The following is a 21,167-nucleotide window of genomic DNA, read 5'->3' as shown; positions in this document are numbered from 1 at the left end:
GTTGTAGGATGGAGGTAGGCAGTGCCCACCAAAACAGCTGGTGTTTCTTATCTCATTGGGCCTAACCTTTTCTACCTACTTTAGACACATTTGTTTGGGAAGCATTAAGGGACCTGGGGACCATTAAATGGTTTCAGGTACCAGTGAAGCTCAGACTGAGCTTGGAATGTGGTTTAGACATTTGTTTGTGGAGCTTTTCTTTTTTTTTTTTTGAGATGGAGTCTTGCTCTGCTGCTCAGGCTGGAGTGCAGTGGTACGATCTTGGCTCACTGCAACCTCTGCCTCCAGGGCTCAAACAATTGTGCCTCAACCTTCCGAGTAGCTGAGATTACAGGCGTGCACCACCACGCCCGGCTAATTTTTGTATTTTTTGATAGAGACAGAGTTTCATCATGTTGGCCACGCTGGTCTCAAACTCCTGACTTCAGGTGATCTACCTGCCTCAGCCTCCCAAAGTGCTGGGGTTACAGTCATGAGCCACCATGCCCAGCCTTGTGGAGCTTCTCTGTTTTAAGATGATTTGCTCAGAGTTTTCTCAGGTTGAGAAGATGGCTGGAGAACCTGTTGAGACCAGGTCTGATTTGTCCTACTTGGTTCTTAAGGCATCTGGGGACCTCTTTTTCCAGTGGGTCGTGAGTGGGGGGTAGTCCTTGGAAAGGTGACTGGGATGGGCTGAACAGGTCTGGGAACAGCCTGTGCTGCTGTCCCACCCCCTTTACCAGCCTGCCCGTAGCCTTTGTGCACGGAGTAACAGAAGTCTTCCCCTACTCAGGGCCTGAAGTAATCAAACCTGTCTTTGACCTTGGTGAGACAGAGGAGAAAAAGTCCCAGATCAGCGCAGACAGCGGTGTGAGCCTGACGTCTAGTTCCCAGGTTTGTGACAACCTTGTTGAAATTTGCAAGTATTAAATATGCTGTTTCAGAATACTTCTTTTTTTTTTTTTTTTTTTTTTTCAGAATACTTCTTTAAGTTAAAATAAAACAGCCGGACGGCCGGGCACAGTGGCTCACGCCTGTAATCCCAGCACTTTGGGAGGCCGAGGTGGGTGGGTCACCTGAGGTTGGGAGTTCGAGACCAGCCTGACCAACATAGTGAAACCCCGTCTCTATGAAAAATACAAAATTAGCCAGGCATGGTGGCGCATGCTTGTAATCCCAGCTACTCGGGAGGCTGAGGCAGGAGAATCACTTTAACCCGTGGGCGGAGGTTGTGGTGAGCCGAGATTGTGCTGTTGCACTCCAGCCTGGGCAACAAAGGTGAAACTCCGTCTCAAAAAAAATAAAAAAAAATAGCCAGGTGCGGTGGTTCATGCCTGTAATCACAGGACTTTGGGAGGCTGAGGCAGATGGGTCACTTGAGGTCAGGAGTTGGAGTTGGAGACCAGCCTGGCCAACGTGGTGAAACCCCATCTCTACTAAAAATACAAAAGTTAGCCGAGCGTGGTGGCAGGCACCTGTAATCCCAGCTACTTGGGAGGCTGAGGCAGGAGAATCACTGGAACCTGGGAGGCAGAGGTTGCAGCGAGCTGAGATCGCGCCACTGCACTCCAGTCTGTGCCACAGAGTGGGACTCCGTCTCAAAAAAAAAAAAAAAAAAATTAAACAACAACCTCAAAACAACATAAATATCTAATGATAAGGGAATTATTAAATAAGTATAATAGATCCACGTAATGCAATATTAGTATCCATTAAAGATTATGTTTTCAAAAATTTAGTGACGTGGGAAAATGTTTAACAAAGCTACATATAGTGTGATTCCAATTTTATTTTTAAAATGTATTGAGAAAAAACTGAAAGGAAATATACTAAAAACAGGGGTTAACGTGGGAGGTAGATTTACAGCTTGTTCTTATTTCCTTATTCTTTCATGTATTTTCTACAGTGAGCATGTACTTCTTTAACGCATTGTTTTTTGTTTTTTTGGTTTTTTTTTTTGAGACAGGGTCTCACTCTGTCGCTTCAGCTGGAGAGCAGTGGTGTGCTCTCCGCTCACTGAAGCCTCAAACTCCTGGGCTCAAATGATGCTCCCACCTCAGCGTCCTGAGTAGCTGGGACCACAGGCGCCCACCCCCATGCCTGGCTAAGTTTGTGTATTTTTTGTAGAGATGGGGTTTCACCATGTTGGCCAGCCTGGTCTCCAACTCCTGGGCTGAAATGATCCTCTCACCTCAGCCTCCCGGGCCACTGTGCCCGGCCCATTTCTTTTTTTTAATTACAAAAGTTGTACATATTTTATATTCTGGAAACAAAAGTTGCTCGTGACTTCTCTAAGGATGATAACAGAAGGGTGGGGATGGGGAGAAAGAAAAAGGTACAGTATTTCTGTGGGAAACTAAGAGGAGATTGGACACCTCCCCTAATGTTCCTGTGTCTTGTTTCAGAGGACTGATCAAGACTCTGTCATCGGCGTGAGTCCAGCTGTTATGATCCGCAGCTCAAGTCAGGATTCTGAAGTTAGCACTGTGGTAGGGGAACACCACACTGGCATCTTGGTGGGTGGGGTGTGGATTTCCCCTTTGGAAAAGGGTGCTACTTTCTCTTTGGAGGCTGCTCTGAGTCTCAGGTCAGCATGGTTCTCATGGTGGAGATGTTTACCATCATAGGTGTGTGTACACGAGATTTCACCCAGAGCTTCTCATCTTATAAAGAAGGTACTTCCAGAGGCTATCTGACACACCTTTGAAATTTAATACTTTTTTATGGTGGCAGGGAGCTCTAACAGCTTGGCATTTCTGGGGCCCATCCCTGGGGACTGTCTTTTACTACCTTTTTTCCCTTCCAGGTGAGTAATAGCTCTGGAGAGACCCTTGGAGCTGACAGTGACTTGAGCAGCAATGCAGGTGATGGACCAGGTGGCGAGGGCAGTGTTCACCTGGCAAGCTCTCGGGGCACTTTGTCTGATAGTGAAATTGAGACCAACTCTGCCACAAGCACCATCTTTGTAAGCTTTGTTTATTAACAAAAGAAAACAATTTCTTTAATGGGGAAGGGAAGCAGGCTAGAAAAGAATGAAAGTTAAGAGACACTAAAGAGGTAAAGGTTAAATAAGGAAGAGGTAATCCTCTTATATTTGGCTTTAAGGAAAACATTTCTTAAAGCTTTGTTCAGAGTCATTTGACTCACGATCTGGGGCTTTTAGAACCCTCTCCTGAATCATTGATGAGTTAGGCTTCCTTCCCAGTCAGATAAGGGCTTTGAATCCTCTGTAGTATTAACCCCCAGGTTTAACACAGGCAAAGCAATACCTTTGTGGCAATGTCAGGACAATTACAGCTCTCGTTTAGTAGCAGTCTGCCTATTTCTATGGACTATCCAGTTTTATTTTGGTCACTGCTCTATTTATAAATAAAACAGCATTTTATTTTAGTGTATTCCTAACAGTTATTTGAAGTTTTCATTCATTAATAAACATCCGTGAAGTGATTTACTAAGTGCCAGATTTTGCTCTAAAGAAACAGGGATGAAAAAGACGTGGTTTCTACTCAAGAAGTTTGTGATTCACTATATTGCTGTGAGTAGTCTCTTCTAATAGGTGAGGGGAACAATGCCTTAGGAAAAAAGAACTTCCCTAGATCACACAGTAAGCCCCATGATCAGCTGGAAGGAGATGAATTCTTTTTAGTCCTTGCCTTAGACATCGGGCTTTTTTTTTTTTTTACACAGAGTCTCACTCTGTTGCCCAGGCTGGAGTGTAGTGGCACAATCACTGCTCACTGCAGCTTTGACCTGTCAGGCTCAAGTGATCCTCCCACCTCAGCCTCCCAAGTAGCTAGGACTACAGGCATACACCACCATGCCTGGCTAATTTTTTAGTTTTTTGTAGAGATGGGGTTTCCCTCTGTTGTCTAGGCCAGTCTCAAACTCCTGGGTTAAGTGAGCCTCCTGCCTTGGCCTCTTAAAGTGGCATGAGCCACTGTGCCCAGCCTCTGCTTTTTAATGTGTATGTGCCTCTATAGGCTGTGTTAAAACACTGATAGACTTGCTGCTTTATTAAACAGAGATGAGAATGGATGTTCTCTACAAGAGCTTATACACATAGGTCCTTATCTTTAAGGCCTATAGGGAAAAAGGAAGATAAAATTTAAATGAAACCAACTATTTAAAACTGGTTATCATTCCCACCCCCAGAGCCTTGTGTTTTTAATAGAGTCAGTGACCTCCCAGAGTGAAGATTGGGAATAGAACTGAGAGGCTACTCAAGTTAATGGGCCTTAACTCTCTCTGAGTCTGAACAGACTGATTGGCTGATTGAGTGATTGATTTTTCTTTTGTGCTGACAGTTTATTAGGGGTTTTCTTTTTTTTTTTGAGATGGAGTCTTGCTCTGTCACCCCAGGCTGGAGTGCAGTGGCGCGATCTTGGCTCACGGCAAGCTCTGCCTCCCGGGTTCACGCCGTTCTCTTGCCTCAGCCTCCCAAGTAGCTGGGACTACGGATGCCTGCCACCATGCCCAGCTAATTTTTTGTATTTTTAGTGGAGACGGGGTTTCACCATGTTAGCCAGGACGGTCTCGATCTCCTGACTTCGTGATCTGCTCGCCTCGGCCTCCCAAAGTGCTGGGATTACAGGTGTGAGCCACCGCGCCTGGCCAGGGGTTTTCAATAATGTTTTCTTTTCTTTTCTTTCTTTTCTTTTTTTTTTTTTTTTTGAGACAGAATCTTGCTCTGTCACCCAGGCTGGAGTGCAGTGGCGCGATCTCGGCTCACTATAATCTCCACCTCCCAGGTTCACACCATTTTCCTTCCTCAGCCTCCCGAGTAGCTGGGCCCACAGGCGCCCGCCACCATGCCCAGCTAATTTTTTGTATTTTTAGGAGAGATGGGGTTTCACCGTGTTAGCCAGGATGGTCTCAATCTCCTGACCTCGTGATCTGCCCACCTTGGCCTCCCAAAGTGCTGGGATTACAGGCGTGAGCCACCGCACCCCGCCTTCTTTACATATTAGTTCAACCTTCACCCCAAAATCTAACCATGGATCGTAAAAATTAAGTTGGCAACGGGACTAGCTGTTTACCTTTAGATGCTTTTCAAGCCAATAAGGATGACATTTGTGGTGGAAGGAGCCAGAGTAATAGGAAAATTACTTCTCTTCACTTAGAAGAAAATCCTCCACCTTGAGCATATTCTGAACTTTTCACTATAAGACATCTCAGTGCTTGCTTGTACTCTTCAGCTGCATAACTGTGAAGATAGCAACCATCAGTTTCTCATAAATGGAAGTGGCAGTGAGAACTGTCTACAGCAATTTGGCTTCAAGGCCTCTGTAGAGGCCCATTATTCCAAAACACCTGTTAGCCATTTGTATGTCTTCTTTTGAGAGAGATCTATTCAGCTCACTTGCCCATTTTTAAATAGATTATTTGTGTTTTTTTGCTGTTGAGTTTTTTCTTTCTTGTATATTCTGGCTATTAATCCCTTGTCAGATGAATAGTTTGTAAATATTTTCTCCCATTCTGCAGACTGTCTCTTCACTCATTTCATCGTGTCCTTTGTTGTGCAGAAGCTTTTTAGTTTAATATAATCCTGTTTTTGCTTTTGCTTTTGTTGCCTGTACTTTTGAGGTCTCCATAAACTTTTTGCCCAGACCAATGTCCTGAAGCATTTCTGCTACGTTTTCTTTTAGTAGTTTTATAGTTTTGGGTCTTACAGTTAAGTATTTAATCCATTTTGGGTTGATTTTTGTATATGGTGAGAGCTAGGGGTCTAGTTTTATTTTTCTGAATAATGGATATCAAGTTTTCCGAGCACCATTTATTGAAGAGATTGTCCCTATCCCCAGTGAATATTCTTGGTTCCTGTGTCAAAAAACAGTTGGCTATAAATATATGGATTTCTTTCTGGGTTCTCTATTATGTTCCATTGGTCAATGGGTCTGTTTTTTATGCCAGTAGCATGCAGTTATGGTTACTATAGCTTTGTCTTATATTTTGAAGTCTAGTAGTGTGATTCCTTTTTGCCCAGGATTGTTTTGGCTAAAAATTCTATATGAATTTTAGGATTGTTTTTTCTATTTCTGTGAAGAATACCCTTGGTATTTTGGTAGGGATTGCATTGAATCTGTAGATCACTTTTGGTAGTATGGTCATTTTCACAATATTCTTCTGATCCATGAACATGTTATATCTTTCCATTTTTTCCCTGTACTCTTTGTTACATCAGTGTTTTCTATTTTTCCGCATGGAGATCTTTTACCTCTTTCATAAAAGATAAATTTCTCCTAAGAATTTCTTCTTAGGGCATTAATTTGTGGCTATTGTAAATGAGATTGCCTTCTTGATTTCTTTTTCTGCTATTTTATTGTTGGTATATAGACACGCTACTGATTTTTATATGTTGATTTTGTATCCTGCAACTTTATTGAATTCACTTATTAGTTCTGAGTTTTCTAGTGGAGATTTTAGGGCTTTCTTTCTTTTTTTTTTTTTTTTTTTAAGCTAGAACCAGGCTGGAGTAGTGCAGTGGTGCAGTATCAGCTCACTGCAACCTCCACCTCCTGGGCTCAAGCAGTCCTTCCATCTCAGTCTCCCGAGTAGCTGGGACTACAGGCATGTACCACCATGCCCAGCTGATTTTTGTATTCTTTGTAGAGACAAGGTGTTGCCATGTTGCCCAGGCTGGTCTAGAACTCCTGGGCTCAAGCAGTCCACCCGCCTTGGCCACCCAAAGTGCTAGGATTAACAGGTGTGAACCACAACACCCATCCTGCTTTTAGGGACAGTTTGACTTCCTTCTGTCCAAGTTGGATGCCCTTTATTTCTCTCTCTGGCCTGATTGCTTTGATTAGCACTTCCAGTTGAATAAAAGTGGTGGAAGTAGACATCCTTGTCTTGTTACAGATCGTAGAGGAAAAACTTTCATCCTTTCCCCATTCAGTATGATGTTGATTGTGGGTTTGTCATATATGACTTTTATTGTTTTGAGGTATGTTCACTCTGTACCTAACTTGTTGAGAGCTTTTATCATGAAGGAATGTTGACTTTTATCAAATACTTTTGTATTTGGTATTCGTTCTTCTTTAAATGTTTTTAGAATTCTGCATTGAAGCTATTGGGTCCTGAGGCTTTCTTTTCTTTTCTCTTTTTTTGAGACGAAGTCTTGCTCTGTTGCCCAGGCTGGAGTGCAGTTGTGCGATCTCGGCTCACTGCTACCTCTGCCTCCTGGGTTCAAGCAGTTCTCCTGCCTCAGCCTCCCAAGTAGCTGGGATTACAGGCGCCTGCCACCACGCGTGGCTAATTTTTGTATTTTTAGTAGAGACGGGGTTTCACCATGTTGGCCAGGGTGGTCTGGAACTCCTGACCTCAAGTGATCCGCCCCCCTCAGCCTCCCAAAGTGCTGGGATTACAGGCGTGAGCCACCGTGCCCGGCTTTTTTCTTTGAGACAGAGTCTCGCTCTGTTGCTCAGGCTGGAGTGCAATGGTGTGATGCTGGCTCACTGCAACCTCTGCCTCCCAGATTCAAGCAATTCTCATACCTCAGCCTCTTGAATAGCTGGGATTACAGGTATTCACCACCATGCCTGGCTAATTTTTGTATTTTTAGTAGAGACAGAGTTTCACCATGTTGGCCAGGCTAGTCTTGAACTCCAGGCCTCAAGTGATCTGCCTGCCTCAGCCTCCCAAAGTGCTGGGATTATAGGTGTGAACCACCGTGGCCTGTGATGGGAAGCTTTTTATTACAGATTCAATCTCATTACTTAAAATTAGACTGTTCAGGTTTCTGTTTCTTGGTTACATCTTGGTAGGTTGTATATGTCTAAGAATGTATCTGTTTCTAATTTGTTGGCATATAGTTATAGTCTCCAATGATTTTTTGTTTTTCTGTGATGTCAATTGTAATGTTTACTTTTTTGTTTTTGGTGTTTTCTTGGCGGAGGTCTTTTTACTCTCTCTTTTTTTTTTTTTTTTGGTTAGTCTAGCTCTAATGATTGTGGATTTTGTTATCTTTACAAAGATGAACTTTTCATTTTGTTGATTATTAATTTATTTATCTTGAGATGGAGTTTTGCTCTTGTTGCCCAGGCTGGAGTTCAGTGGTGCAATCTTGGCTCACTGCAATCTCCACCTCCCAGGTTCAAGTGATTCTTCTGCCTCAGCCTCCCAAGTAGCTGAGATTACAGGTGCCCACCACCACAACCGGCTAAATTTTTTTTTGTATTTTTAGTAGAGATGGGGTTTTGCCATGTTGGCCAGGCTGGTCTCAAACTCCTGGCCTCAGGTGATCCACCCATCTCAGCCTCCCAAAATGCTGGGATTATAGGCATGAGCCACCACGCCCAGCCTATTTTTTTAAGTCTCAGTTTTATTTCTGCTCTAATCCTGATTATTTCTTCTAATTTTGGGTTTGGTTTGTTCTTGCTTTCACAATTCTTTGAGCTGCATCATTAAGTTGATTTGAAATCTTCCTACTTTTTTGATGTAGACGTTTATTGCTATAAGCTTCTTTCTTAATACTGCTTTTGGTGTATCCCATAGGTTTTGGTATGCTGTGTTTTTATGTTCATATGTGTGAAGAAATTTTTAAATTTCCTTCTTAATTGCTTTGTTGACCCATTGGTCACTCAGGAGCATATTGTTTAATTTCCATTTATTTGTATGATTTTAAAAGTTTCTTGTTATTTATTTCTAATTTTCAGAGCACAGTGTTCCCTTGTGGTCTGAAAAGATACTTGCTGTGATTTCAGTTTTCTTAAATTTCTCATTATACTTATTTCGTGGCCTAATATGTGGTCTGTCCTAGAGAATGTTCTGGGTGTTGATGAAAAGAATGTGTATTCTACAGCTGTTGGATGGAATGTTCTGTAAATGTCTGTTAGGTCCATTTGGTCTAAAATGCAATCTAAATGTAAAATGCAGTTGAAATCCAGTGTTTCTGGGCTGATTTTCTGTCTAGATGATCTGTCCAATGCTGAGAGTGGGGTATTGAAGTCCCTAACTGTTATTGTATTGGTGTGTATCTCTCCCTTTAGATCTAATAATACTTGCTTTATATAGCTGTTCTGTGTTGAATGCATATATATTTGCAATTGTTGTATCCTCTTGTTGAAGTGATCCGTTTGTTATTACATAATTACTTTCTTTGTCTCTTTTTAGGTTTTTTTTTTTTTCTGAGACAGAGTCTCACTCTGTCGCCCAGGCTGGAGTGCAGTGGCGCGATCTCTGCTCACTGCAACCTCCGCCTCCTGGGTTCAAGCGATTCTCCTGCCTCAGCCTCCCAAGTAGCTGGGACTACAGGTGCCCGCTGCCACGCCTGGCTAATTTTTGTATTTTTAGTAGAGACAGAGTTTCACCATATTGGCCAGGCTGGTCTCAAACTCCTGACCTTGTGATCCGCCTGCTTCGGCCTCCCAAAGTCCTGGGATTACAGGCGTGAGCCACAGTGCTCAGCCTCTTTTTAGTTTTTGACACAAAGTCTGTTTTATCTGATATAATTATAGCTACTCTTGCTTGCTTTTGCTTTCTATTTGTGTGAAATATCTTTCTGCATCCCTTCACTTTCAGTCTGTATGTGTCTTTACTAGTGAAATGAGTTTCTTGTAGGCAGCATATAGTTAGGTCAAGTTTTTTTTTTTTTAATCCATTGAGCCAGTCTACCCCTTTTAAGTGAGGGAATTTAATCTATTTACATTCAAGGTTGTTATTGATAGTGTGGACTTACTCCTGTTGTTTTGTTAATTGTTTTCTGATTATTTTGTATGTCCTTTGTTTCTTTCTTCCTCTCTTATTTATCATTATGGTTTGGTGGTTTTCTGTAGAGATAAGGTTTGATTCTTTTCTTTTTCTCCTTTGTGTGTCTGTTCTAGCAGTGGATTTCATACTTTTGTGTATTTTCATGATAGTAATTATCATATTTTTACTTCCAGAAGTAGGACTCCCTTGAGCATGTCTTGTAAGGGTGTGATGACTTCCTCATTTTTTTTCTTGTCTGGAAAAGACTTAGTTTATCCTTCATTTCTGAAGCACAGCTTTGCTGGATATAGTATTCTTGACTGAAAATCTTTTTCTTGCAGCGCTTTGAATATATCATCCCATTCTCTACTGGCTTGTAAAGTTTCTGCAGAGAAATCTGTTAGTTTAATAGGGATTCCCTTAAATGTGACTTAACACTTTTCTCTTGCTGTTTTTTTTTTTTTTCCTGAGATGGAGTCTCGCTCTGTCGCCTAGACTGGAGTACAGTGGTGCGATCTCGGCTCACTGCAAGCTCTGCCTCCCGGGTTCATACCATTCTCCTACCTCAGCCTCCTGAGTAGCTAGGACTACAGGCGCCTGCCACCATGCCCGGCTAATTTTTTTGTATTTTTAGTAGAGATGGGGTTTCACCATGTTAGCCAGGATGGTCTTGATCTCCTGACCTCGTGATCTGCCTGCCTCGGCCTCCCAAAGTGCTAGGATTACAGGCGTGAGCCACCACACCCGGCCTTCTCTAGCTGTTTTTAGAATTCTCTCTTTGACTTTTGACAATTTGACTATAATGTACCTTGGAGAGGACTTTTTTTTTTTTTTTTTTTGAGACAGTCTTGCTCTGGCACCCAGGCTGGAGTACAGTAGTGTGATCTTGGGTGACTGCAACCTCTGCCTCTTGGGTTCAAGCTTTTCTCCTGCCTCAGCTTCCTGAGTATCTGGGATTACAGGCATGCTCCACCACGCTTGGCTAATTTTTTCATATTTTTAGTAGAGACAGGATTTCACTGTGTTGGTCAGGCTGGTCTCGAACTCCTGACTTCAAATGATCTGCCCACCTTGGCCTCCCAAAGTGCTGGGATTACAGGTGTGAGCCACCGCATCTGGCTGGAGAGGACTTTTTTGGGTTGAATCTATTTAGGGACTTTTGAGTTTCCTGGATCTGGCTGTCCATCTCTCTCCCCAGACTTGGGAAGTTTTCAGCTATTATTTCATTAAATAAGTTTTTTAAGCCTTTCCCCTTCTCTCTTTGGAAATCCAATAATATGAATATTTGTTTACTTAATGAGATCCCCTAAGTGTTGTAGACCTTCTTGACTGTTTTCCATTCTGATTTTTTTCCCTCTGACTGAGTAATTTCAAATGACTTATCTTCAAATGTAGAGTCATTCTTCTGCTTGATCAAGTCTGCTGTTTTAGTTCTGTATTGTATTTTTTCCTTTTTTTTTGAGATGGAGTTTCGCTCTTGTTGCCCAGGCTGGAGTGCAATGGCACTATCTCGGCTCACCTCAACCTCCAACTCCTGGGTTAAAGCAATTCTCCTGCCTCAGCCTCCCAAGTATCTAGGATTATAGGCATGTGCCACCACACCTGGCTAATTTTGTATTTTTTAATAGGGACGGGGTTTCTCCATGTTGCTTAGGCTGGCCTTGAGCTCCCAACCTCAGGCGAGCCACCCACCTCGCCTCCCAAAGTGTTGGGATTACAGGCGTGAGCCCCCACGCCTGGCCCTCTATTGTATTTTTTAAACTTTATTCATTGAATTATTCAGCTGCAGGATTTCTGTTTGGTTTTTTGTTATGATTTTTATCTCTTTGTTGAATTTCTAATTCATATCATGAATTGTTTTTCTGATTTTGTTGAATCATCTATCTGTATTTTCTTGTATCTCATTGCATTTCCTTAAGATCATTACTTTTAATTTATTTTCTGGCAGTTAATTGATTTCCTTTTCGTTGGGGTCTATTACCAAAGAGTTATTATGTTCCTGTGGTGGAGTCATATGTCCTTGTTTTTTTCATGTTTCTTATGTCTCTGTGTTGATACCCCACATCTGGCAGAACAATTACTTCTTCCAAACTTTCTGGAGTGGCTTTCATAGAGAAAGACTTTCACGTGCAGTTGGGTTTTAGTGTGCCAGTTGGGAAGGGTATGGCAACTCTGTTTCTGGATAGATGTAGTGGTATATTTTCTGTGTAGCTTCTTCAGCTGCATTCAACATGAGCAATAACTATGGGTACCTCAAGAGTCCTAGGCTATAGAAGTGTGGCAGTGGCAGTGGTGGTATATGTTGTTAATATCCTTGGTGTCAAGGAGTTTTGGAGTCCTCCTATTCTTATTTTCCTCACAATGGAGTGACTCAGCCAAGAGAACCCCTCTTGGTGTCAGGTCTGACTGACATGGCCTACAAGCAGCTGCAGAGGCACTGGGTTCCAGGTACAGATGCGTGGAGTAGCTGTGGAGTCAGGGTTCCAGGCTTAGGGTCTCACAAACCTATTGTGGCACCTGGGTATTGGGATGCAGATTTGCTCTCTGTGGCAAGGTTGGATGCAGGTTGCCCACAGAGCCAGGATCTGAGGCACCTGCTAGCAGCTCAGGCCCAGGGGACTGGCTCGTAACTGCGATTCTAATACTGGGGGATAGGCCATAGCACTGGCCTTACTCTGTGGGAGAAGGGGTGCTCTGGAGGTTTGGGCCTAGGGAGCAGAGTACAGCTGCAATTCAGGGATCTGAGCCAGTAGGGCTCAGTGGCAGCTCAGGTCCCACGGAATGAGGCACCATGTAGTAGTGACTCTAGACTCCAGGATGGTGGGGCTTGGCTGTATCCCAGACTCTGTGAAGCCAAGTGCAATGGCAGCGAATACCCCAGCGTGGCAGAGCACAGCTGTCATTTGGGCTCTGGGGGTCAGGGAGCAGCACAGCCATGACTCCACTCCCCAGGAAGAGGGTATCTTAGCAGCTCAGACTCTAGGGGCAAGTCCAGTTCCAGGGAAGCAGGGTACTAGAGTTGTTTGGCTAGGGCAAGGTATCCCAGCTCAGCCACCGCTCTGTTTCCTGGGACATGGGATACTGTTTCAGCTCAGCTCTGGAATGCGTAGCTGCTCAGCTTGGCCAGCCACCAATTCCCCTGGGGACAATGTGCTGCTTTAGCACAGGCCTAGTGTGAGCATGACTGTTCTGGGTGACCCAGGCCCAGTATCCCTGGAATGCAGGGTGCCGCTTCAAGTTAGGTTCTAGGATGCATGACTGCCCTGGGTGGCCAGGGCACCATTTCCTGGGATACAGATTGCTTCTTCACCTTAGGCACCAGGGAGGCCTGACTGCTCTGAGCAGTCTAAGTACTGTTTTCCCAGTGGATAGGGTACTGCTTCAGCTGCAGCCCAAGGGTAGTGGTGAGGGGTAGGTGGAGTGGCTCTGCCTCCACTTGGCACCTTGGAGAATCATGTAATAGCTGCTCACAGCTTGGCTTAGATTGTCAAGACATCAGGCTGGAGTGGTTTGTTGGTGGCTTAGCCTCAGGAATGAAGGGGAGCTGTGGCCATCTGTCCCAGAGCAAAACACATTCCCACTGTAGCTCCACTTCCAAGATGGCATAGCACAGTAGCTGCACAGGCCACAGGGGCTGGTGCATAGTATTGGCTCCTTCTCTGGAGGGAGCACAGCTGTATGGACTCCAGGCAGCTCCTTCAGCTGGGCTTAGTCCCTAGAGGACTGTAGGGAAGCCAATGGTGAAGTCTGTAGGTGTCCAAGGTGCGGGTGGCAGTTTCTAGAATTGTCTTGCTTACTTCCTTGCTGTAGGGAGAAGTTCCTCCTTGTTCCCAGCTGATCCTAGATGGGGGAAGGGGAATGGGGGGGGGGAGGCCTGATGTTGCCATCTGTTCTCTATGTGGCCATCTTAAGTTTCTGTGCTCATCAGCATTCCTGTCACCCTTCTGATGCACCCCCGCAGTCTCCCTCAGTTATTTTTGTTAAAAGTGCAGCTGTTTATTACTCTACCTCTCTTTGTGAGGGGGATGTGCTTTAGGGGCTGCTTGGCCATCTTGCTGACATTACTCCCCTAGGCTGTTTTTTTTTGTTGTAACTTTTTAAAAATATTTATTTATTTATTTACTTTTGAGACAAGGTCTTGCTCTGGTGCCCAGGCTGCAGTGCAAGGTGCAGTCATGGCTTGGTGCAGTCATGGCTTACTCCAGCCTCAAACTTCTGGGCTCAAGCAATCCACCCACCTCAGCCTCCCAAGTAGCTGGAACTGCAGGCATGCACCATCCCTCCTGGCCGAGATTTTTATACTTTTTTTTTTTTTTTTTTTTGTAGAAACAGGGTCTTGCTATGTTGCCCAGGCTGGTCTTGAACTTCTGGGCTTAAGTGATCCTCCTGCTTCATCCTACCAAAGTGCCAGGACTATAGATGTGAGCTATCATGCCTGGCCAAAGTGAGCTGCTTTAATAAGAGTATTTAAAATTATTCCAGTGTATTTTAATTCCAGATGTATTAAGATAGGTATGATGGAGTATCGGTCTTGCAGGAAGCCATTCAGCTTCGGTGTGCTACGTTTTCTGGCATCTTTCTGGGACAAATTCATACTTGTTCTGTGCTGGTGAGCAAGGGCTCTTTATGCAGAGCTGCTGAGTGTAGCGACCTAATTTTTTTTGCTCAAACAAGGCTGTTTTAATAAGAAATAAATTATATAAAGTCACGTGATCCATTTAGTAAAATACTGGGCTGTGAACCAGGAGACTGGTATTTAGTCACACTGATTAGGTCTTACCCAATAACCTTTGATCAGTTGCCTCTCTACTTACTCTATTTCATGTGTTGTGAAATGGCATGATATTACCTACCTCTGATCTAGTTGAAAATCTTTTTTTTTTGAGATGGAGTCTCGCTCTGTCACCCAAGCTGGAGTGCAGTGGTGCAATCTTGGCTCACTGCAACCTCTGCCTCCGCCTCCAGGGTTCAAGCGATTCTCCTTCCTTAGCCTCCCAAGTAGCTGGGACTATAGGTGCGTGTCACCACCCCCGGCTAATTTTTTGCATTTTTAGTAGAGACAGAGTTTCACCATGTTAGCCAGGATGGTCTCAGTCTCCTGTTGTGGTGATCCCAACCACCTTGGCCTCCCAAAGTGTTGGGATTACAGGCGTGAGCCACCGCACCCGCCTGAAAATCTTTTCATGAATAGAAAATCTACTCAGAAGTAGCAGATGAAGTTAGTGATATTTTTTAGGGTCAGTAAGAGTTGATAGGAAAGAAGAAATGAACATTTTTCAATTACCAGCCAGGTGGTAGGCACTGTTAGGTGCCTTATATGTATCTTCAAATTTAATTCTTGTAAAGTCCTATGAGGTAGGTATTATAACCTTCCTTTGACAGATAAGGAAAATGAGGCTCAGAGAAGCTGATTTTTGTACCTAAGGTCACATAGCTAATAAGAGGCACGGATCTGAACTTTGGTCAGTCTGATGGCAAACCCTGGGTTCTTTCTGCTGTGTTATGTTGCTACACAGAGAATTAATCTGATTGTTGTTTTTGTTGCTTTAAAGAGAAAATAATCTTACAGAGACTAAGGAGTAAAGATAAGTCAAAAATGAAAACTTTATTGTACAGTTTAGGAGGCAGTAACAGAAAGCAGCATAAGTGGACTTGCAGAAGCAGGGGTAGTGGAGTTTATGTTGCTAATGGATGGTGACTGGTGTGAGAGCCTCTTAGTGAAATGCTTGGTTTCCTTTGCCTCTATTCGTTGCTACCTCTGGCCACTGACCTATCACCTCTTCTCTCTAGGGTAAAGCCCACAGCTTGAAGCCAAGCGTAAAGGAGAAGCTGGCAGGCAGCCCCATTCGTACTTCTGAAGATGTGAGCCAGCGAGTCTATCTCTATGAGGGACTCCTAGGTGAGAAACACACTGGGAAGGCCCTTTGCACTGGAGAAAGCTGGCTCAGCCAGGGGAGAGGGTCACACTGAACAAGTAGCTGGTTGTCTTTCTGCTGATCTTAATGCTGACATTAGATAGCAGTTTTATACCTGAAGCAAGCGACTTACTGGGTCCAGAACAAGTAGTGGGTGAAAACTGGACAAGATTGGGTTTTGGTGTTAATCAACAGCCTCTGCCTTTTTGTCTTCCTTTCTTTCCTTTCTTGCTACCATGGTCCTTCCTGCTCTCAAATTGGCAGGAAGGGACAAAGGATCCATGTGGGACCAGTTAGAGGATGCAGCTATGGAGACCTTTTCTATAAGTAACCACATTTATTTGTGTGCTGTGTTCATCCCTCCTCCTTGGGAGGGACTGGGCCTTACTTGGAGGCATCTGGGGCTGGTGGCAGGCATGTTAGATCTGGGGTAGAACGATTGTGTTTCCTTTGCCCTGGAATTTGTAATGATTCTCTTTTATCTGGATTTTACTCTTTATTTTTGTTTGGCAGCTATATTCTTAAATGTTAAATGGGCCCCCTAAAAAACCTTTATTCTATGCAGGCAAAGAGCGTTCTACTTTATGGGACCAAATGCAATTCTGGGAAGATGCCTTCTTAGATGCTGTGATGTTGGAGAGAGAAGGGATGGGTATGGACCAGGGTCCCCAGGAAATGATCGACAGGTATGGGGCTTAGGAAACCATTGGGAATCAGCAAACTCAGCCACCTCCCAGTTAGTTCTGTGGTCTCCCACTTGAGGGCTGACTTGTGCTTGGTCGTCTCCTTAGGTACCTGTCCCTGGGAGAACATGACCGGAAGCGCCTGGAAGATGATGAAGATCGCTTGCTGGCCACACTTTTGCACAACCTCATCTCCTACATGCTGCTGATGAAGGTAATGTCAATTTTGCTGTGTCCAGCTCCGCTGATCCTAGAAGGGCAAGGCTTGTTCCTGTCGCCTAAATTTCGGGGTAGCTGGGAAGCTATCAAGGTATCTTACTTAGGGCTGTCTTCTTGATTGAAAGTCTGAGGCCTCTCTGCCGGGTTACAAATGTTCCATTTATCTGAAGCTGCCAGCCTGTTTTACTAAGGAGTGTTGTAGAAAGAACTGATGATTCTCTTTTTTTTTTTTTTTTTTTTTGAGACGGAGTCTTGCTCTGTTGCCGAGGCAGGAGTGCAGTGGCTCAATCTCAGCTCACTGCAACCTCCGCCTCCCCAGTTCAGGTGATTCTTGTGCCTCAGCCTCCCAAGTAGCTGCGATTACAGGCGCACACCACCATACCCAGCTAGTTTTTGTATTTTTAGTAGAGACAGAGTTTCACCATGTCGGCCAGGCTGGTCTCAAATTCCTGACCTCAAGTGGTCCACCCACCTTGGCCTCCCAAAGTGCTGGGATTACAGGCATGAGCCACTGCGCCTGACCAAGAACTGATGATTCCGTACTATTTATTTATTTATTTATTTATTTATTTTTATTTTCATTTTTTTTGAGACAGAGTCGCACTCTGTCACCCAGGCTGAGTACAGTGGCGCGATCTTGGCTCACCACATCCTCTGCCTCCCGGGTTCAAGCAGTTCTCCTGCCTCAGCCTCCCAAGTAGCTGGGATTACAGGCATCTGCCACCACACCTGGCTAATTTTTCTATTTTTAGTAGAGACGGGTTTCACAATGTTGGCCAGGCTGGTCTCTCGTACTTCTGACCTGAAGTGATCCTCCTGCCTCAGCCTCCCAAAGTGCTGGGATACAGGTAGGAGCCACAATGCCCAGCCATTATTTATTTATTTTGAGATTTATATGGTCTCCCTTTACTAAGTAGTTTTAGGATGCCAATAGAGCTTCCCACAAAATACAATGAATTAATTTTTTTTTTTACAATAGTAGATTTTAAAACCTTAGAAAGGATGCTCAGGACCAGGCGCGGTGGCTCATGCCTGTAATCCAAGCACTTTGGGAGGCCAAGGCGGGCAGATCACCTGAGGTCAGGAGTTCGAGACCAGCCTGACCAATATGGTGAAATCCTGTCTCTACTAAAAATACAAAAGTTAGCTGGGCATGGTGGCTCATGCCTCTCTAATCCCAGCTACTTGAGAGGCTGAGACAGGAGAATCGCTTGAACCTGAGAGAAGGAGGTTGCAGTGAGCCGAGATTGCACCATTGTACTCCAGCCTGGGCAACAAGAGCGAAAATCCATCTCAAAAAAAAAAGAAACAATGCTCAGAATTTGTTTTTCAGCACAGCCCTATATCTTATAGAATTTTCTATAGTTATAAAAAGAGCCACCCATTAACAAAGTAATAGTAGATTTTAACTTGATTTGGTTGTACTTGGTTTTATAGCTGTGGAAGAAGTATGTTACCAAGTAGAAGAGTTCTGCTCTGAAAGGGAAACATAAGTCTGGAGTTCATGGGTAGAAGAGAATAGTTTGGAGAAGGAGCCACTGGGTTTCTCCTCTTCTGTTCTCCCCAACCTCCCTAAGTGTGAAGGGATCAGTTGATCAAATGCAGAGAATGCCCCTAGCATTCTTGGTTTGCTTCATTTCCTGGTGTAAGTTGCACTGTACTCTGTGGAATTTGGAGGGTACCAGTTGACTCTGGCTGGGAAAGGATGATGATCCCTAACCTTCAGAGATGTCTTGGCTACCCAGTCTGATGTTGCCACTCTAAGTCATTGTTCCTGAATTACACAATGAAGGGCCTTGGGGGTTTTTAGAGCCCTTGTAGGGATGAATGTTGTGGTATTGAGTGGGGATAGGGAGAAAGTGTCCCCTGGAACCAGAACTGCTCTAAGAGCCACTTTTCTGCAGAAGCTAACTAGAGACAGAGCCAGGACTTTTCTTCCCCTCATGGTGGCAGAATACACAGTTGAAAGTTTTCTCCCATGTTCAGTGATGTGGTCTTTCAGAATTCCACTTCTCTCAGATGGTGGGAAGCCCACTTGTACATTCTTTTCTCTCTGCCTCAGTCGAGAGGAGAGCAGATCGCTTGTTAAGAGTCCTGTGTTGGCTTTTCAGGTAAATAAGAATGACATCCGCAAGAAGGTGAGGCGCCTAATGGGAAAGTCGCACATTGGGCTTGTGTACAGCCAGCAAATCAATGAGGTGCTTGATCAGCTGGTGAACCTGGTAAGCACATCTGGCCACCCCTTAGGCTTCCCCATGGGTCATTTCTTGGTTTGTGTCGCTTGCAGTCCATTTCACCCCTGGTTTTGAAAATGGAGCAGTTGTCTTTGACTCTAAATGAGGTGTTAGTCCCTGTGTTCTGTGATGGGATTCTCTATATAAAACCATCGTAGTGCATCAGTTTTGATGTGTGGTCTGTGAACTGCTGAGGATTCAGAAGGTGAAAACGATTTCAAATGATTGTAAAATGTTATTTGCTGTTTTCATAGGGTTACATTTGCACTGATGGTACCAAAGCAGTGGTGGGTAAAACTGCTAACACTGTAAACCAAGTGAAGACAATGGCCCCAAACTATGCCAGCAGCCATTGTATTCCTTGCCTTCATATACTCTCAGTTTTTCATTTTTGTTTTGTTTGTTTTTTGAGACAGACTCTCTGTCGCCCAGGCTGGAGTGCAGTAGCGCAATCTTGGCTCACTGCAACCTCCACCTCCTGGGTTCAGGCGATTCTCATGCCTCAGCCTCCCAAGTAGCTGGGATTACAGGCGTGTGCCCCCCCACCCAGCTAATTTTTGTATATATATATATTTTTTTTGAGACAGAGTTTCACTCTCTTGTTGCCCAGACTGGAGTGCAATGGCGCAATTTTGGCTCACTGCAACCTCTGCCTCCCGGGTTTAAGCAGTTTTCCTGCTTCAGCCTCCTGAGTAGCTGAAGCTCCTGAGGTTATAGGCATGCATCACCATGCCCAGCTAATGTTTGTATTTTCAGTAGAGATGGGCATTCCCCATGTTGGCCAGGCTGATCTTGAACTCCTGACCTCAAGAGATCTGCCTGCCTCAGCTCCCAAAGTTCTGGGATTACGGGCGTGAGCCACCGCACCTGGCTTACACTCTTAGTTTTTTTAAAATGCCAGTTGTACTTATAAATGTCCTTGAAGAAGCAGTGAAGACTGTTACTTTTATTAAATCGATTGATTAATTATAAATGTTTTTAATATTCTTTGTGACAAAATGGGAAGTATACATAAAGCATCTCTGTTGCAAACCCAGTATGATGGTTGTTTTGAAGAAAAGCAATTTGCGGCCTTGATTTGTTCACCTTGAGTTGCAAGTGAACTTAATCGCTTTGTTCATGGAACATCATTTTTACTGGAAAGGACAATTAATAAACCATGGTTATTCAGAGTACCCAACTGGCAGACATTTTCCTTCAGTTAATCAAGTGAGCCTGTTGTTTCAGGGAAAACAACTGACAGTATTTGTTGCCAATGATAAGATTCAGCTTTTAAGTGAAAATAAGAATTTTGGCAGAGTTTTGACTTGAAGCTTCCCAATATTTAGAGACTTTTCTAATGAGATTGGTGGTGATATTAATGAATGTGAGTTTTTAAACATTGATTTAATATTACAAAATATGTCAACATTTGGAAGAGCTGTGTAACTTAGTGGAACACTATTTTCTTTCTTTTTTTTTTTTTTTTGGAGACGGAGTCTTGCTCTGTGGCCCAGGCTGGAGTGCAGTGGCACGATGCCGGCTCACTGCAGCCTCCGCCTCCTGGGCTTCTGGGTTCAAGCAATTCTCCTGCCTCAGCCTCCTGAGCAGCTGGGAGTACAGGCGTATACCGCCACACCTGGCTAGTTTTTTTTGTGTGTGTGTGTGTTTTAGTAGAGACGGGGTTTCACCATGTTGCCCAGGCTGTGGTCTTGAACTCCTGAGTTTAGTCCGTCCGCCCACCTTGGCCTTCCAAAGTTCTAGGATTACAGGCATGAGCCACCGCACCCAGCCAACAGTATTTTCCAAATACCAATGTATGATGTTATAAACTCAAGTATGGATAAAAGATCTACTCAAAATGCAAGGCAGATATATGGATCTTAATTTTTAAATAACTTTTTTTTTCAGCCTGGGGAACATCGACCCCATTTCTTTTTGTTTGTTTGTTTGTTTGTGTTTGAGACGGAGTCTCACTCTGTCGCCCGGGCTGGAGTGCAGCGGCGCGATCTCGGCTCACTGCAACCTCCGCCTCCCAGGTTCAAGCTATTCTCCTGCCTCAGCCTCATGAGTAGCTGGGATTACAGGTACCCGCCACCACGCCCGGCTAATTTTTATATTTTTAGTAGAGATGGGGTTTCACCACGTTGGTCAGGCTGGTCTCCAACTCCTGACCTTGTGATCCACCCACCTCAGGCTCCCAAAGTGCTGGGATTACAGGTGTGAGCCACTGGGCCCAGCCAAGGGAGACCCCATTTCTACAAAAAATAAAAATTAGCTAGGCATGGTGGCATGCACCTGTAGTCCCAGCTACTTAAGAGGCTGAGGTGGGAGGATCACTTGAGCTCAGGAGGTTGAGGCTGCCGTGAGCACCACTGCACTCCAGCCTGGGTGACAGAATGAGACCCTGTCTCAAAAAAAAAAAAAAAAATGTATGGAGAATAGGGTCTCACTCTGTTGCCCAGGCTGGT

General features: G+C 44.2%; 1 protein-coding gene across 50 annotated transcripts in view; it reads left to right on the top strand.

The window, feature by feature from the left end:
- The window catches only part of MADD (MAP kinase activating death domain), a 56,572-nt gene that overhangs the window by 19,264 nt on the left and 16,141 nt on the right, over window positions 1-21,167 (top strand). For 13 of the 50 annotated variants that reach the window (XM_054525776.2, XM_054525771.2, XM_054525769.2 and 10 more), the window contains 8 exons: window positions 773-873; window positions 2,385-2,456; window positions 2,786-2,944; window positions 15,457-15,565; window positions 15,846-15,908; window positions 16,147-16,267; window positions 16,373-16,478; window positions 18,595-18,705. In XM_054525776.2, coding sequence (XP_054381751.1) covers window positions 773-873; window positions 2,385-2,456; window positions 2,786-2,944; window positions 15,457-15,565; window positions 15,846-15,908; window positions 16,147-16,267; window positions 16,373-16,478; window positions 18,595-18,705 — 842 coding nt within the window. Of the gene's footprint in view, window positions 1-772; window positions 874-2,384; window positions 2,469-2,785; window positions 2,945-15,456; window positions 15,566-15,845; window positions 15,909-16,146; window positions 16,268-16,372; window positions 16,479-18,594; window positions 18,706-21,167 lie in introns of all 50 variants that reach the window. The other 37 variants (XM_054525774.2, XM_054525767.2, XM_054525765.2 and 34 more) reach the window with 5 other exon arrangements.

Source organism: Pongo abelii, chromosome 9 (genome assembly GCF_028885655.2).
Source record: "Pongo abelii isolate AG06213 chromosome 9, NHGRI_mPonAbe1-v2.0_pri, whole genome shotgun sequence".
NCBI classification, from domain to species: domain Eukaryota; kingdom Metazoa; phylum Chordata; class Mammalia; order Primates; family Hominidae; genus Pongo; species Pongo abelii.
This window is presented reverse-complemented; position numbering and strand designations above follow the sequence as displayed.